The sequence below is a fragment of the Canis lupus genome, chromosome 10 (genome assembly GCF_048164855.1).
Source record: "Canis lupus baileyi chromosome 10, mCanLup2.hap1, whole genome shotgun sequence".
NCBI lineage: Eukaryota > Metazoa > Chordata > Mammalia > Carnivora > Canidae > Canis > Canis lupus.
In genome coordinates, this window is record NC_132847.1 from 55,421,504 (window position 1) to 55,441,075 (window position 19,572).

At 36.5% G+C, this 19,572-nt stretch overlaps 1 protein-coding gene across 3 annotated transcripts in view; it reads left to right on the forward strand.

Moving 5' to 3' along the window:
• ZCCHC7 (zinc finger CCHC-type containing 7) overlaps positions 1-19,572 on the forward strand; it is a 252,887-nt gene that overhangs the window by 189,044 nt on the left and 44,271 nt on the right. For all 3 annotated transcript variants that reach the window (XM_072841968.1, XM_072841969.1, XM_072841970.1), the window contains exons 3-5: positions 10,827-10,870; positions 12,092-12,217; positions 13,172-13,342. In XM_072841968.1, the coding sequence (XP_072698069.1) occupies positions 10,827-10,870; positions 12,092-12,217; positions 13,172-13,342 (341 nt within the window). The remainder of the gene's footprint in view (positions 1-10,826; positions 10,871-12,091; positions 12,218-13,171; positions 13,343-19,572) is intronic.

Genomic DNA, 19,572 nt, shown 5'->3' on the forward strand with positions numbered 1-19,572 from the left:
GAGTGGGGAGAAAATGAAAAATTCATTTTTAATGACTATGAATTTGAGTTACCTGCAGGATGTCTAATCTAGATGTCCTGTAGGTCAGGAACTCAGGAAAAGATCTGGTCTAGAAATACAGATTTGGGAGTTCTCTCCATGGACATGTATGAGATAAGCTGGGACTAAGCATGCAGGATAAGAAGAGCAAAGAGTGGAGCATACCATGTAACCAGTGAAGGAAGAGGAAACCACAAAGAGGATAAGAACTATTTTGTTATATCAACCATGAGAATGGTAAATGCTCACAGAGGGCAAGTGAGAGAGAAATACTGAATATTACCCACATGCATTGGCTATGAGGAGCTCAGCCTTTAAAGGACATTCAGAACGGGTAGTCATGGAAATTAGTTAAGTGGAAATTGAGCAAAGAGGGAGCCAGTGTTAGAGATCAAGTGTATAAAATGGGCAAAAGTACAGAGAGGAGAAAGCCCTGGGAGTGTTAATTTACAAACAGTAGGACCTTTTAGTTTAAAATATTAGGTGTGTGTAAAAAGATCATGTGGGTAATAAATTCAGAAATGTAGTATTATTAATCTGCCTTTAATGCTATAACTGCCAAGTTATTTAACCTCAGGTTATCTGGTGGGAGAGTTATTCACAACCTTCTTCATTTTTCTTTCTTTTCTTGACCCTTTCACTGTGTTTTAGAATAGTGAAAGAAAGCCATCTCATGCAAGTCAGTGTTTTGTTTGTATCCTGCAAGTGAGAGGATACTGAGAAGGCCCAAAATCTTGGTTCCTTAGGAATTACAGGTATATAATAACTAGTCCCCAGTTTTGAGCTAGGTCTATAGACTCACAAATTCTTTGGGGAGAAAACAGTTGCTAAAATTACAAGGAAGACCGTTTTGGTGATAGTCATCATTAAGTTAATTGCCCATTATTAGAATTCAGTATTTTTTTTGTTAAATAGTTAAATAACCCACTCCCTAAATAATAGTGGACTTCTTATCTTTAAAACTTTATTAGTCATCTTTCTGTTTTCTTATTTTTTAAGATTTTATTTATTTGAGAGAAAGAGAATGCACATGGGGAGGGGCAGAGGGAGAAGTAGACTCTCTGCTGAGTGAGGAGCCCACCTTAGGGCTTTATCTTAGGACCCTGGGATCATGACCCCAGCTGAAAGCAGATGCTTAACCGACTGAGCCACCCAGGCACCCCTCATCTTTCTGTTAAAAAAAATGAAATTTTCGTGGTTATTTTCTTAGCACAGTTATGCTTTTTAGATTGTTTCACCAAGAGATGCACATACTAGTTTGGGGTAAGTTCCTTAAGGGCAAGCACCATGTCTTAGCCATCTTTCTGTCTCCTACATGGTCTTTTATAATGAGAGATATTTAGTAAATATTTGTTGAAAATTAACTCGATACCACATTAAGTGAAAACATTTTACACATTGAGGAAAGTTGTATTTACATTTTTTTTTTTTTAAGTAGGCTCCACACCCAGCATGGGGCTTAAACTCAGGACCCTGAGATCAAGAGCCCCACACTCTACTGACTGAGCCAGCCAGCCACCCCACATTCACACTCTTAAATAATTAGTAGGGAAAATAAGGTTTTTTTTTAATATTTTATTTATTTATTCATGAGAGAGACACACAGAGAGAGAGGCAGAGACACAGGCAGAGGGAGAAGCAGGCTCCATGTAGGGAGCCCGACAGTGGGACTCAATCCCGGGTCTCCAGGATGACACCCTGGGCTGAAGGTGGCACTAAACCGCTGAGCTACCCAGGCTGCCTGGAAAATAAGTTTTTATATCTGATTTGCTAAATGTTAAATTCAGGCCCACTGTATGCTGAGAAAATTATACATAATCTTTTCAATGAAATCTAATGAAGTTTATAATTTTAGATGTTAGAAATTGAGATATCTAGAAAATGTAAGGAATCTCTGGCTTTCTTATAAGCAGTTATACGGATAGGCTCAGGAAAAGATTCTTCTTAGACCCTGGCTCTTGCACTGCAAATAACCAACCAGATGTGCTCAGCTGGTGATCTTTGGAATATATTTTATTAACTCCTATTTTCTGTCAAATTACTCCAAAAGTTAGAATCAGCTCTATAATTGTCTTTGGCTGCTCTTAGCAAAGGAATGATCTTTAGCGGTTCCACCTACCACAATATAGGCTAATGTAACTGAAGCAGAGCAGGAACTGTATTTCCTAAGAAATCTAGTCCAAACTCTTACATCCCTTGAAAAATGAACACAGTCTTATGGGTAACTAACTACATTAACACTACCTTTCACAAAAAGCACCAATTGCCATTTCTTGTAGAAAGTACACACATAAAAAAAGTGAGTATTTGTGTAATCATAACATACAGGGTTCTGGGGATAAAATATATATTTAAAACAATTTATAGACTCCGAATCACCATATAAATATGAGGGATGTTTACATTTATTACCATGTAGTAATAGAGAAAGAAAGTACATGTGTGTTTGTAATTGATAGCAGAATAGTTCCAGAAATTGGAGAAAATGTGTAAAATATGTGTAAGGTTATGGGTTTACATTTTTGTTTTGAAGGTTATTTCAGAAGAGGTAAAGTATTCTTGTTTTTGCCAAGTGTTAATAGAGAACACTGTAATACTGTTTTACTGTCTCTGCCTTCAGTATTACTACTACAGTGCAAAGAGGCCTGCTGTGCTGTTACTTGTGGAGAGCTCATGCAGTAAAAAGTAAAGGCATTTAAAGTTAAACCAGAAGACATGGAAGCTTTCTTAGTTGGAAGAATAGATTTAATATTAAGTCTTCACGTGTGTTTGAGGTGTAAAAGGTGTTTTATAAGTAACAATATTTAATTCTTAGTATTCTTATATATGAAAAGGTCTATGAAAATTCTTAGTAAAGGAATTAGCACACCTTCTATTCTAATTAAACTGTATTGTTTGCTGTATCCTTTTTCTTCTTCCATTCTGTTGCTTGTACTTTTTCTTTTTTACTGGTGTCTTCTTTCATCTCCATCTATTAAAATCCTATATAGGGCAGCCCCGGTGGCGCAGCGGTTTAGCGCCGCCTGCAGCCCAGGGCGTGATCCTGGAGACCCTGGATCGAGTCCCACGTCAGGCTCTCTGCATGGAGCCTGCTTCTCCCTCTGCCTGTATCTCTGCCTCTCTCTCTCTGTGTCTCTGAATAAATAAATAAATAAATAAATAAATAAATAAATAAATAAATAAATAAATAAAATCTTTAAAAAAAATAAAAAAAAATAAAATCCTATATAGGACTTTTCCTTCCAGCTGTATTGTGTAAACTTAGACTAGACTTGCCCCCCTGACAAGAAATGATGAAATTAGCAGAAAAGGACTTTAAAGCAGCTATTATCAATGTACATAGAAGTTTAAAGGGAAAGATGAATATGGACAACAGGTAATACCAGACAGTGATTCACAAGAATATGGAAAAAAACAAGATGCACACTATAATCAACCTAGCTTTCTGCCTAGACATCTGCATCATGGTGCCAAAAGAGGGAACCCAAGCACAGGACTGCAGCCTCACTAAGATGAGAAACAGAGATCACAGTTTGGAGAGGCTAAGGAAGCTGTACTTTGTGGGGCAGAATACTGGAGGGAAGGAACTGTGGAGGGAAAGAACTCTAGAAATCTACATAGGGTTGCCCATGAACATTAAGGATGCTGTATTCCTATCTGTACACAGAGAGGTCCAGCTCCATTAGAATTGGACAAAAGCTGACGGTCTATAAGCTGAGCAACTCCCAGAACTTAACCCGAGTTCTTACTAGCCAAAGTGAAGAGAGTGTTGAATACCTGCAACATTTAATAGAAACCCCAGAAGGTACATCTTAGTTAAGTAAGGCTAAATTAGCTCTAGAGTAAAGCTACTGTGGACCTACCCTAACAAAACTTTAAAGGTCTCAAAAGAATCAAGCTAATATGGAATTTACTTAACTGTTTGTCAAAACAGAGTCTTACACTTGAAAATAAGAAAAAAATGTGAGACATTCAACAGTATACCATTTACAATAACTAGCATCTAAGAAAAAAAAAAATTTATACTAGGTATTCAAAGGACAATGTCACCCATAACCAGGAGAAAAATCCATCAAATAAAAGAAACCTAGAAATTACAGAGATGATGAAATTATCAGAAAGAACTTTAAAGCAGCTATTAAAAATATACACTGAGGTTTAAAGAAAAAGAAATATAATAAGAGAAATGGAAGATATAAAAAAGAACCAAATGGATCTTTTAGAACTGAAATATACAGTATTTGAGATAAAAAATTTTACTGGATGAGTTTAAGTACAAATTAGCTAAATCAAAGGGAAAGAATAAGAGTCTATTATGGACATTTATGCTGATAATTTCAACAACTTAGAAGTAATAGACAAATTCTTTGAAAGTCACAGATTACCAAAACTGGCCCATGCAGACCTAGAAGATGTGAATAGCTCCATACCTACTAAAGAAGTAGAGTTACTATTTCTATTACTATTTTTAAAACCTTGCAAGTAAAATTCCTGGCCCACAACAAAGAAAACTGCAGCCTACATGACTTCACTGGTGAATTTTATCAGATATTTAAGGAAGAAATAACACAGTTGTACACAAACTCTCCCCAAAACTTCACAACTCTTATGAGGCCAGTTTTACCCCAATATCAAAACCACACAAAGACATTGTAAGAAAAGTGTAAATCAGTATCCTTCATGAACACAGATGTTAAAATTCTTAATAAAATACTAACAAATTAAATTATATAGTATATTGTAAAGCATAATACATCCTAACCAAGTGGAGTTAATCCCAGAATACAAGACTGGTTTATTTGAAAATGAATCACTGTCATTCACCATATTAACAGACAGAGGAAAAACCATGGCGCCATCTCAGTTGATGCAGAAAAGGCATATGATAAAATTAAAAATGCATTCATATTAAAAACTCAGGAAAATAGTAAAAAAAAAAAAAAAAAAAAGAATTTCCTCAACCTGTTATGAAAAATCTATAGCAAACAGTTTGCTTAATTCAGAAGGACTGAATTTTTCACCTTATTGGAATAAAACAAAGATTATCTTCTGTCACCACTTAAAATATTGAGTATTAGGCCTGGAAATCCTTTATAATGCATTGAGGTAAGAAAAAGCAATAAAAAGCATGCAGATTAGAAAGGAGGTGATAAAACTGTCTTTATTCACAGGTGAAATGATACTGTATATAGAAAATTGGGAGGAATCTACAAAAAGCTTCTAGCACTAAGTGAATTTAGCAAATTTGCAGGATGAAGGGGAATAAACAAAAGTCAACTCTATTTCTATAAACTTGTAATCAGACCTTGAACAATGAAGTTTTTACAAATAATTTAAAATTAATTTAAATGTTATTTTAAAAAAGTTTTTGGTAACAGAAACATGAACTACTCAGGGATAACTAGTACAATATATGCAAGACCTGTTCACAGAAACCCATAACACATTGCTGAAAAAAAGAAGACCAAAATAAATGAAGACATACATCATATTCATGTTTTAGAAGACTTGATATTGTTAAAGTATCTTTCCAAGCTGATCTGTAGTTGTAGCACAATACCAATCAAAATCCCATCAGATTTTTTGGGTAGGAACTTATATTCTATAATTTATACAGAAATCAAGGGCCCCTGGCTGGCTCAGTCAGTATACCTGTGACTCTTAATCTCACGATCAGGCATGAGTTCAAGCCTCATATCAGCTGTAGAGCTTGCTTTAAAGAGAAAAAATCAAAATGCAAGTTAAAATTTATATAGAAATCAAAAAATAGCCAAAGCAATCTTCAAAAAACAACAGAAAAGTCGGAAAGCTTACTCTACATGATTTTAAGTTTTTAAAGTAAAGTTGTATAGACCTATAACTCAATGTAACACACTAGAACTTCTAGAAGTTGACCCACATGTATATGGTCAATTGATTTTCAACAAAGTTCGTAAGGCAATCTAATGAAGAAAGGGTATTTTTTCAACAAATGATGTTGGAACAACTGGATAGGATATTCATATGAGGAAAAATGGGTAATAACTAAACATCAAAAGCTAAAACTATAGAATTTTAGAAGAAAACATAAAAAGTGCTTGCTTTGGTAACCTTGCATAGGGAGATTTCTTTGGGCATAGAAAACCATAAAGGGAAAAATTGCCAAATTTATGAGAACTTTTGCTTTTCTGAGAACTCTGGTTTTGTTTTGTTTTGTTTTTTTAAGATTTTATTTAAAATTCATGAGAGACAGAGAGAGGCAGAGACATAGGCAGAGAGAGAAGCAGGCTCCTTGCAGGGAGCCCTATGTGGGATTCATCTCAAGACCCCAGGATCATGCCCTGAGCCAAAGGCAGATGCTCAGCTGCTGAGCCACCCCAGCATCCCTGAGAACTCTGTTAAAAAATAATTGAAAAAAGCAAGCCACGCTGGGAAAAAATATTTGCAAACATATGTCTGATAAAAGACTTATATCTAGAATGTATAAAGGACTCCTGTAATTTAATCAAAGGAAAACAGTCTCCTTCACTCTCTTCAAATAAAAAACAACTCAATTTAAAAACAAGCTAAGGGGTGCCTGGGTGGCTTAGTTAGTTAAAGCATCTGAGTCTTGATCTCAGCTCAGGTCTTGATCTCAGGGCTGTGAGTTCAGGCCCCACATGGGCTCCACGCTGGGCCTACATTCATTCATTCATTCATTCATTCATTCACTCATTCATCCATTTAAGCTAAAAATTCAATTTTTTTTTTTTTTAATTTTTATTTATTTATGATAGTCACAGAGAGAGAGAGAGAGAGGCAGAGACACAGGCAGAGGGAGAAGCAGGCTCCATGCACCGGGAGCCTGACGTGGGATTCGATCCCGGGTCTCCAGGATCGCGCCCTGGGCCAAAGGCAGGCGCTAAACCACTGCGCCACCCAGGGATCCCCCTAAGCTAAAAATTCAAATAGTTTTTTAAAGATATATGAATGGCAAATACATGAAAAGATGCTTAGCATCATTAGTTATCAGAGTAATGCCCATTAAAATCCTAATGCATTACTATATACACATTTGAAGACTAAAAAAGAGTTTCAGGTACTGGTGAGATTTTTGAAACGAGAATTCTCATATGTTGCTGATGGGAATATGAAATGACACAGCCACTTTGAGGCAGTTTCATATAAAGGTAAAGATATACTAAACCACATCCAATAATTCAACTCCTAGGTATTTTTCCAAGGCAAGTGAAAACTTCTGTCAGTTAAAAAGAAAGATTTTCACTAGAATATTTATTCCTGCTTTATTTACAATTCCTCAAAACTGGAAACAACCTAAGTATTATCAGGAGATAAACAGCTAAACAAATTGTTACATCCACACACTGCAATAGTACTCAGCAATAAGAAGGAAACAAAGTGCTACTACTATCCAATGACATAGATGAATCTCACAAATATTGAGAATGAAAGAAGCCAAACATAAAATAGTACACAGTTTAGGATTCTATTTATATGCAGTCCTAGAACAGGCAAAGCAAATCAGTGGTTGCCTGGTTGTGCTGCACATATGCACAAGGTAACATTTTGGGATGGTGGAAATGTGCTATATTTGATGGTTGTGGTGGTTGCACAGGTGTGTGCATTTGTCAAAATACATCCTGTATTTTTTACAGGGGTATATTTTATAATATGTAAATTATATTTCAGTAAAGTTTGCTGTATAGCACAATCTTCTGTGACTTTTTTCCTCTTTTCCCCTAAATTCAGACATTGTCTATTCTTCTTCTGAATTTACTGTAGAATTTTGTTTGTCTTCTCTTACTCCTTTCTTTTTTCTGTTGTCTCCTTTACTAAGTTATAAGCTCTTATTCCTCTTTGTTTACCCTATAGCACCTCGCTCATTATATAACCTTTCAGTATGTGTTTGTTGCACTGAGTTGATTTGATGCAAAGAAAGAGTCGCCAGCTATTGCTTTGATTACAATTCTGAACTGAAAAGAATCACAGATATTAGCAAGACAGGGCTATAAGGCAGCTAAGAGTTAATATTAGGCATCTTTAGGACAGTCCTAATTTTATACTTTAGGGCAATTGCATTTTTTATTTTATGGCAATGGGTAGTGAACACATGGAAGATGAGTGCTTCTGGGCCCTGTGGGAAGTTGTCTTTAAGGAAAGACATCCTGTGCCAGTTGCAGAGGCCTGGAGGACAATGTTTTTTATTTTAATAATGAATGAAAAATTGGAAGAATCTTAGAAACTAAACAGTACCAGTACCATGGATGCCATTTAATCCAACCCATTATTATGCAGGCCAAGTGAAGGTCAGTAACGTGCCCAGTGCCACACAGCAAATAAGAGATAAAGACTGAAACCAAGCCCTGTACCAGGAATTTAACAAAGTGGAGAATTGGCTGCCCGTAGACGTTCTAATGAGTTGCCCTTAGACAAAGCCTCCATTAGTTTGGGATTCCGAGTTAAGAAAAAGACAGGATAGATAAAAGAGAAAACGGCATGAGTCAGCTGTTATTACCAGGATCAAACCAAAACTGGAACCATGGATAGCACCAGGAGTTGGCTGATGTGTTCCACGTCTTTGTTCTGTTTACCACTGAGAAGTCTGATTTCATCTATAATTAAAACTTGTCTTGTATACCTGTTGATAAATTTTCTACAGTAAGAATATACTATAGCTTGATGAGTTAGTACATGACCTGGAATTCCACAGGAATATTTAAACAATCTAAATGGAGTCGGATCTTCCTATTTTGGACCTTTCCTTTTCTCACTGTTTAGTTCTTCGAATGTAAATTTATTTGGAATTGGGATGGTAACAGTTGCTATTTTGCATTTCACTGGTTTTAAGTTTTATTATTTTTAAGGACAACTAGGTAGTTTTTTAATTTCAGTGATTTTTAGTGGTCATTTTGAATTTTAAAGATGGAGAACAGAACATGCTCCTTGGATCTTTTTAATGAAAGAATGCCATTGTGGATGGTGATGATGCACAGCTATTTAATGTATTCTCCACTCTCCCTATATGGATGCAGCCTCCAAATTTTACAAAGGACATAATCATCAGCATAGCATCTCTGCTCTCCTATGGATTGGTCTTTTTATAAAGCAGCCTTTTGGTTTTCTTAGTAAAACTATTTTATTTTAAAATCTGTCTCTAGACGCTTACTCCTGGTATGCCTGGGGGAATGTAGATTATTTCATATCTCCTCAAAATTCCTTTCAAAGACAAGAGTCAAGCTCGATTTGTGTTTTTGAGATAGAGAAGAGGAATAGATAGGAGGAAGGAAGAAATCTTAACTTTGCTTCAAGGAGAGAAAAAAATCTTTCAGTCCTTTGTTGATACCATAGCTTCTGCATTAGTCATATGTCCCTTCCTCCCTGGTCATGAGTAGACCAGAGAAATAGCAGCCATTTGCAAGTTTGTAAAGGGACAGGGCAAAGAGAAGAAAACAGCTGATAAAGAGGAATGTAGGGCTCCCAAGCCCCTTAGGTTTTTACAGTTGTGTTTTTAGATCAATCAATGGTTTCTGGATATTTTGGTGTTTTATTTCACTGTGTTTGATGTTATAAAATACAGTTCTAAATGTCTAGCCCCAATTATGAGATTGTATTCAAAGTGTAGTTTTTTAAAATGTTACAGTGAAAGTCAATTACAATGGGAAGCTAGTCAGGGCACCTGGGTGGCTCAGTTGATTAAGCGTCTGCCTTCAGCTCAGGTCATGATCTCAGGGTCCTGGGATCAAGCCCTGCATCCTGCTTTCTGCTCAGTGGGGAGTCTGCTTCTCCCTCTCCCTCTGCCTGCACTGTGCGCTCTCTCTCTCTCTCTCTCTCTCTGTCAAATAAACAACAACAACAACAATGGGAAGCTAGTGGACACAGTTAATACTGATATTGGAAAGAAGAACCTTTCCTCTGCCTTCTTGGGTCTGAACGGTGAGGGCCACCAAACTAACTGATAGAGAGATTAACAGGAGGAAAGACAAGGCACAGAAGTGCTCAGTAATGAGCAACCCAAGTCAGTTGCCAGAATTAAAGGTTTGTTTACCAACTTAAACAAACACAAATATTTAGAGCTTCAAAGGATGGAAATTTTGATGATGCGGGCTTATACAATTTGGTGTTTTGGGGATGTCCTAGAAGCCAAAGTCAGTCACTTCCCTGACTAGAGACACTAGGTTGCAGTAGGGGAGGGGGGTGCTGTGCAGCTGACTTTCATAAAGCTGTGCTTTAGTCAGATAAGGAAGTTTAGATAAGATTTCTTCATCTGTTACTGGGTTTCTGGTTTCTTCAACTGATTTTTTATATATTTGTTTATAGCTTGATGATTTTCAAAGCACTTTCACATATCTCATTTGAGTCACAGTATTTTTTAGTTAGATGAAGCAAATATTATTCCCATGAATTTCATAGGTAAGAAAACTGAGGTTAAGAGAGGCTAAATAGGGGATCCCTGGGTGGCGCAGCAGTTTAGCGCCTGCCTTTGGCCCAGGGCGCGATCCTGGAGACCCGGGATCGAATCCCACGTTGGGCTCCCGGTGCATGGAGCCTGCTTCTCCCTCTGCCTGTGTCTCTGCCTCTCTCTCTCTCTCACTGTGTGCCTATCATAAATAAATAAAAATTAAAAAAAAAGAGAGGTTAAATAATTATTCAGAGCCAATCAAGTAATAGTGGAGCCAAGATAAGAGGTTGAGGTATTCACATATCTCACTATACCTTTGGGGTCCAATTTCAGTACTGACAAATTGAATATCAATCTATAAGTACTTTAAAGGTGTCAAGATTTGAGTAACATTTTATTTGTTTTGTAGGAGAAGATGGTGTAAGTTGGTTCATCAGTGACAAAGATGCAGAGGTAAAATTAAAATTGTTTTTTGAAATTATGAATAATAGATTAATATTCCCTTTGATTTGAAGTTTCCTTTCACTTCAGTATGATAACTTAATAAACTTTTTAGAGATAGCAGTGGTCCAAGTATGTTGTAAGAAAAAGTTTGATTTCACTATGTGGTAATTGAATTTTTCAGAAGTGTGGTTCAGCTTTGATTTTTGTCAGTGTGTTAATTGCTATAATGATTTAGTCCCCTTTCCCTTCTATTTCTTCTCTGCCATGGTGAGCTTATATTGCCTAGTACACTAAAAATCAACACCGGAAATAACTGCTTCTTCAGTGTAAGGAAATGGTTAGTCTATATTTAGGATGTGGCAGGTGTTTGTCTTTGTCAATTATTAGCCTTAATTGTGACAGATGGTTAAGAAAAGAATAATTTTACAACTTGGTTTTCAAAAAAAAGTTTTAAAAGATAATTAGATTGTGTCTACTTGGGGCTTACCTTGTCAATCTAGCTGAATAACAAGTAAAAGATGAAAAGCTTTTTCAAAGATGAAATTCTACCAAACAAAATAAAAGCATGGTTGGCATTTACATATTTTCCTTTAGGGATTCCATATGATATGTTTTGCTAATATTCTTTTGCAAGACACTAGATTTTGCCTAGAATATGGGAGAGCTAGAATTGGGTTACTGTAAGCAGGCTAGATCTTAAAAGTACTCTATTGGAAGGAAATTATCTCCTGTCTCTTAGGAATTATAAGCCAATTTATAGGTAGTAACCATGGGTTGTTCAAAAGAAAGAATGGATTTGGTCATTATGTGGTTTAATAACTCTATAAAAGTAAAAAGTCATTTTTAAAATCCCCCTAAGTAAAAATTGAAGCAAGCTTCTCATTCAGAAAAATATGGTATACATTCAGATATAGAAACCAGCAATATCTTTCACTCTGAACGCCACCAGAATGTCTAAATTATGCATATCGGTACCCCTACTGGACCTGAACTATAAGTAGAAAAAGATACAAAAGAAATGGAACCGTATGGAGAAAGTTTAAGAGAATGGCAGAGGAGAGACAGACAAGAAGTAGAGTTGTCTTCATGGCAAATCCTTTTAAGTTTTTGAAGTCTTTGAAGAACACAAAAGTTTCTTGTTGCTGGGTTCTAGATTGAACAGACTATGATTGTTAATTCTTATGAACAGAGTGAAGTATTCTTTTTAATTATTGATTTTTTTCCCCTTAGGCTCAGATAGTTAATAATAGATCGTCTGGAAGATGGACCCACCGATACTACTCAGCCAACAAAAATGTTACTTGTAGAAATTGTGACAAATGTGGCCATTTATCGAAAAACTGCCCCCTTCCACAAGTATGTGAAATACATAATGTTTCTTTCTACATTGTTAAAAATCAAAATCTTAAGAGTGAACCCTTGTAACCTTAGAATTCAAATCTTGCATAATATATGTGTAAATTTCACTTTACATTTTCAGGTAGGTCACAGCCTAAAATAGTAGCAGAAAGGGAACAGTGAAGTTAGAGTCCAATAAACCTGGAATCAACTTTAGATTTTTCCATTGATAGGTGCACAATCTTAGGCAAATCATTTTACTCTTTGTGCCTCTGTTTTCTTGTCTATAAAATGAGATTAAATTAGACAATTCCTGAGACCCTCTCACTTCCCAACCTTCTACTTTATAAGACAGCTTGTTTCACTGCAGGATGATTTTCATTGTTAGAAATCTTTCATTGTAGAAATGTTAGAAAGTTAACATTTTAAGTATTTATAAATGTTTATTGCTGTAAATTATGTTAAACAGATACATCAATCTTTGGATGTTCTCTGAGACATAAAGAATTATCAAGAAACATTCCTTCCATTTACCTACAGCTTCTTCCAAATGAATGTCTTTCAGATGTTTAAGACAGCTCTTAGGGTTCCTCTATATCTTTGGTCCTCCAGCAAAGCAGCCTTTTTCAGTGTCTGTTCCTCCTATGACTTAGCTTCCGGAACCTTCTCATCCCACTTTCTTTCTCAGGCACAATCTGCTTTTTTAATGTTCCTATAAGACAAGGCATAAGAAATAGACGCCAGTTGATAGTACATGCACAATAAGCCTTTTTGGCAACCACAGAATACAGATAGCTTGTGTTAAAGCTCTGATTTCAGACATTTTGTTTGATTTTTATGGTATGTTCAAGATTTGACCTTCATTGGAGTCTCCAATTAGAAATAACTTTTTATGGAATTTTACAGAAAAAAATTAATCTTCTAATTGACACCGAACTATTTTGCTAAAGAGATTTTCTGTTTGCAACCTAGAAAGTCCGCCCCTGCTGTCTCTGCTCTGAGAGAGGACACCTCCAGTATGCCTGCCCAGCCCGCTTTTGCTTAGGCTGTTCTTTGCCTATGTCTTCCACTCACAGATGTCTTGAAAGATCATCCTGGAGAAAGCGATGTGACCGATGTGATATGATAGGCCATTATGCTGATGTGAGTATCCTGCATATAACTAACTTGTTGGGCTTTGGGGGCAGTGTGCCAATTTGTAACTATTGGGCAGCCTACCTAAAGGAATGTTTATTCTCTACCATATGTAGCGATAGCCATATCGCTTGGTTACTTTGATTACTACTAAATGGTTACTACTTTGGTTACTACTAAATGGTTCATCAGGAGGCAGCATCAAGAAATATTGTAAACCCATGCTTGTCCCCTTTGCTTAAAGTGCTTGCCAAGTAAAGTTGAAATAAAAGAGATATGTAATAAATAATGTGTAAAATTTATACCTATTCATGTATAGTTAGATGAAAATATGTACCCACTTAGCAATTGTATACAAAGGTCTATATGAAGCTTGGCTTCATGCTGCTTATTGATGGTTCTTGCTGATGTAATAGTCTTAAATAAGAAAGACAAAACCACCAATACTTTAGATCTGCTTATCTTAGTTCTTTTTTTAGATTTAAAAAAAAAAAACAAAAGTCATTTAGAAGACATTCAGTTACATGCAGCACATTAAATTTTAGTGCATCATTATTTTGGACATCCGTATCATATGGGGTTTAGTCAAGATCTCAAAGACTAGAAGGGCTATAGAAGTTAGTTTTTTGTTTTTTTTTTTTAAAGTAAATCTTTTCCTTTTACTTTGTACTTCCCAAAGGCATGATACAAAACACAAACATTTGTCAATTTTATTTATATTGGAGTGTACCTATGTCCTTTTGTCTAAAGAAAGTGATAGAGCTTCCTATTGAGATGAATTTCAAATTAAAACATAGTAGAATATGAATGTTTGGTATATATGTTTCTCATGTAAATATATCAGTTCTAAATTATAATTTCTAAAGTATCTTTTTAAACAATAAAAATAAGGTCACTATCCTGTACATTGTCCTACTACCTGATTTTTTTCTGCTTTAATTCCTTATGAATGCATCTCTACATTAACTCATAAAGATCTACCTGTCCGGGATCCCTGGGTGGCGCAGCGGTTTGGCGCCTGCCTTTGGCCCAGGGCGCAATCCTGGAGACCCGGGATCGAATCCCACGTCGGGCTCCCGGTGCATGGAGCCTGCTTCTCCCTCTGCCTGTGTCTCTGCTCTCTCTCTCTCTCTCTCTGTCTCTCTGTTACTATCATAAATAAATAAAAAATTAAAAAAAAAAAAAAAAAAAGATCTACCTGTCCAATGGCTAACTTTTATGCCACCATATGGATATACCAATTTACCTAGCAAGTTCTCTACCAATATATCTAGATTTATAGTTAAAACCCATTTTTTTAAGCAAACAGTGCTACAGTATATACTTGTATAAGTATGTAGATGTGTGCAAGATTATTTCAGTAAATTGGATTCCAAGTGGGATTGTGTAATTAAAGGATATGTACATTTATATCTGGATAAATATTGTCAGATTGCTCTTTTAAAAGCAATGGGGATGCCTGACTGGCTCAGTCAGTAGAGTATGTAACTCTTGATCTTGGAGTTGTAAGTTCAAGCCCCATGTTGAGTGTAGAGATTACTTAAAAATAAAATCTTTAAAAAAAATAAAATAAAATAAAATAAAATAAAATCTTTAAAAAATAATAATAATAAATAACTAAATAACTAGATAAATGGTGGTACCAATATATCCACCTGCCACATGTTTTTAAGAGTGCTCTCAACAGGGCGTCTGGGTGGCTCAGTCCATTAAGCGCCTGCCTTCAGTTAAGCATCCACCATTGGCTCAGGTTATGGTCTCAGGATCCTGGGATCTAGCTAGCCCCATTGGTCTCCCTACTCAGCAAGGAGTCTTCTTCTCCCCCTTCCTCTGCCCCTCTTCCTGCTCAAGCATACTCTTATGCGTGTGCTCTCTTTCAAATAAATAAAAATCTTAGAAAAAGGAATGCTCTCAACCCTATGATTGATCTTTTAAAATTTTGGCCAATCAGGTAAGGAGAAAATGATATCTTACTGTTTTTAATTGTATTTCTTAGGCAACTAGTGATGTTGGCTAACATGTGGCTCTCAAGATTAGATGAAGAGATAGAAGCTGTTATTTCATTACAAAGTAGCTTAAACTGGGGTGCCTGACTGGCTCAGTCCATAGAGCTTATGACTCTTGATCTTGGGGTTGTGTGTTCAAGCCCTATGTTGGGTGTAGAGATTATGTAAAATAATTAAATCTTTAAAAAAAAAAAAAAGGTAGATTGGGGCACCTGGGTGGCTCAGTTGGTTAAGCATCCAACTCTTGGTGTCAGCACAGGTCATGATCTTTGGGTTGTGAGATTGAATCCCACATGGGGCTTGAGATTCTCTGCCTCTGCCCCTTCCCCTGCTCACGCTTACTCGCTAACTTGCTCACTAGCTCTCAAATAAATAAATAAAATCTTTTTTTAAGTAGCTTAAACTTATTCTTAATATTTACTATGTCTTAAAAATAAAAATCCCAAATTGTCCTAGTTTTATAGTACTGTACTCTGCATTACACTGTCAATTATAATTTTTTAGGCAGATTTTCTAGTTTGGCAGTTACACTTAATGGCATATTTCTGTACTCTTTTCTTCTGAAAAGCTCTTACAAATATGGTCTTATTTGCCTGTGATAACAGAAGGGTCTCAGATATTATCATGAGCACTTTTTTTTTTTTAATAAGAAACTGTAGTACAGAACAGTTAAGAATAATTTGTAAAAGGGTATATAATCAGCTCTGAATTAAATCTGTAGTCCATTCTGCTTAACTTCTTAATTTTGGCCTCGAATGTATGCTAAACTCTTTATCTAAAATGGCCTTGAGGATTAATAATAGCCTCAGTGAATGTAAGTTTTTAAGATAGTGTTAGGCTGTGGCCGACTTCAGAGAAGGCAGCATCCTTTCCCCTAAATCTGCCAAGATCTAACTGTTGGGTGTTGGGGTTTTTTGGGGGGTTTTTTTGTTTTTGTTTTTGTTTTTTGTAATTACATGGTGAAGGCTCTGGACAATAATTGATCTTTTTCTAGTCTACCCACCATGTATAGGATTCTCTTGGAGCTCAATCAAACCTGGACTTCACTGACCCCATCTGAAGAAGCTTATAGTCCTTCCACCATTCCAGAAGTGCTTCATGAGGATTCACTTAGAAGCAGAATCCTTCTGGCCTCAGGTTGCTGGAACAATTCATCCAGTCCCATACATGCTTTAAATTTGTCTCAAAACCTGGCCCTCCACAGAAAATATTGTTTTCCCTGCAACCCTCTCAAATGCTTGCTGCCCACTCTTTCCTGACCTACGTACCAGAATTAGGTTGATTAGGATGAAAGTCTTTCTTGCCCACTATGGCTGCCTCTAAGATATTACTCCTCCCTCTTTATGTGGATAATTCAGGTTTATTTAAGGCCCATACCCTCAAACAGTACTGTCTTCCCTTCTTTGTCATTTTCATCTTCCCACCTGCTGGACTCGCTGCTCATTCACAGAGGATTTCTGAAGCCCTGGGTTATTATAGGTACCCTACCTTCTTATCAGTTAAAGAGATTAAGACACTTCCATTTTTACTTTATACATCCCTGTAGCCACACCACTGATCTCTGTAATGCCAGAGTACCAGTTATATGTACAAAGAGAATCTGTTACAAAAACTGATGAGTCATATCATATTTGTGCTGTAATGACTTTTCCTGAACCCTGCTTGGAAAATGCTTCATATGTTAACTACTGCATAAAAGTAATTTGGTTAAAATTCCAGAGTTTTATAATGTAAAGGATAGAAAGATGGCTCAAGGCCTGCTAAAGTTAACCTGTATCAGTGATAACTTCCAAAGGAAAGAGAATCTGCAGTGTGGAAAGAATCCCAATTCTGAGTGCCATAGATTCTCCTCTTGTCAACAATTTTTAAACATACAGAAAACTTTATTTTTAAAATTTTTTAAAAAGATTTATTTATTTATTTATTTATTTATTTATTCATTTATTTATTTATTTATTTATTTATTTCAGAGAGAGTGCATACAGGAAGGAGAAGAAAAGAAGCAGATTTCCTGCTGAGCGTGAAGCCAAACATAGGCTCAGTCTTTTTTGGGGGGGGGTTGGGGGGGCTCAGTCTTTCTTATGACCCCTGAGATCAAGACATGAGCCAAAATTAAGAGTTGGATGCTCAACCGACTGAGCCACGCAGGCACCCCTTAAATATATACAGAAAATTTTAAAATGTGTGAACATGTCTTACACACATAATCTCATTCTGTAAGATATATCTGACATTTCCAAGATAATAATAACTATAATTAATTACAGTGGTTTAAGCACTGTGCTAAATGCATTACTAACTAGGGAAGGGGGAGTACTTTTTTCACTGCTGTATTCTCAGCACATAATAGGTGCTCTGTAGATATTTGTGATTGTGTCATTTATGTAATCATCACAACTACTGTACCAGATAGATACTGTTTAATGCTTCCATTTTACAATGGGAGCACAATCGGTTAAGCATCCCACCCATGGTTTCAGCTCAGATTATAAGACGAGCCTTGTGTCTGGTTCCACACTCAGTGCAGAGTTTGCTTGAAATTCTCTCTTCCTCTCCTTCTGCCCCTTCTACTAATGCTCTCTCTCTCTCAAATAAATAAATTTTAAAAAGAAGAAGAAAACTTAAACATTGTAAGATTAAGCTTTCCCCAAGGTCTCAAAGTTAAAGTGATGCTATGCTTCATAAATGTACATGGAGGAAGCTCACCTGCTAACATTCTAGGAGTTGTCAGTTTAACTCCTGCTCCAAAGATCCCTCAAATTTCTATCTTAAGCATGCAGATATTATATTTAAAATCTCAATATTTATAAAACAGATGAAAAAATTTTCCATGAATGCCTGAGTGGCTCAGTGGCTGAGCATCTGCCTTTGGCTCAGGGTATGATCCTGGAGTCCCAGGATCGAGTCCCACATTGGGCTCCCTGAGGGAGCCTACTTCTCCCTCTGCCTGTGTCTCTGCTTCTCTCTCTCTGCATTTCTCATGAATAAATAAATAAAATCTTTAAAAAAATTTTTTTTTCCAAATAAAAAGAAGTAATGGTTTAAGTTTTCAGCTCTTTTTTTTTTTTTTTAAGATTTTATTTATTTATTCATAGACACAGAGAGAGAGGCAGAGACACAGGCAGAAGGAGAGGGAGAAGCAGGCTCCATGCAGGGAGCCCGACGTGGGACTCAATCCTAGGTCTCCAGGATCACACCCCAGGCTACAGGCGGCGCCAAACCGCTGCACCACCGGGGCTGCCCAAGTTTTCAGCTCTTTAAACAACCTCTGAGGATCAGCAGGGGAGCATACAATGTTGATTTTCAGCCAAAGAGCAATGTCTGTGGTACCAGAGAACGTACTTTTTTTTTTTTTTTTTTTAATTCATGAGAGACACATAGAGACAAGCAGAGACATAAGCAGAGGGAGAAGTAGGCTCCCTGCGGGGAGCCTGATGCGGGATTCAGTCCCAGGACCCCGGGATCACAACCTAAGCCAAAGGCAGAAGCTCAACCACTGAGCCACCCAGGCTCCCCCAGAAAACAATACTTATATGTAGAATAAGAGATGATCCTGGTCTCAGCAGTCTTTACTGATTTTTGAGCTGTCACCCTTTTCCATTAAAGCATAATGACTGAGTTCATCAGTTTTTGGTATAACAAACCCAAACTTCCTAAATTTTCTTCCTTCAGCAACTTTTTTTTCAAATTCCTGCTTAATCCTCTCTCTCCCAGTCCTAGCAGTAACTCCTTTAATGTAATCATCATGCACAAGAACCAAATACCATCCACTAGTAGAAAGCTCAGCATTAGAGTCACTCCTTCAAGTCAGGTTTTTAAATGCAGTGGGAAAAAAGAATTTGTAGGACATATTTCACTTGATTCCCTTCTTTAAACATTTGATGGTGTGAAAACATGCTCTCTTAAGTATCAGCAACATAGTAAACTTTAGAGCCCAAAAGTTTCTTTTAAAAATGAGAACTCAGTATAAACTGTAGACTTTCACAGACATCAGTGATCAGTAAATGTTTCTTCAAGAAATATATACATAAAATAGAAAACTAGTATCTGTTTAATTTTGGTGATTTTTTTAAATAAGATTTTATTTAATTATTTGAGGAGTGGAGAGAGCAGGAAGAGAGACAAGCAGATTTTGCACTGAGCACAGAGCCCACTGTGGGGCTCAATCCTATGATCCCAAGATCCTGACCTGAGCCAAAATCAAGAGCTGGCTGCCCAACAAACTAGGCCACC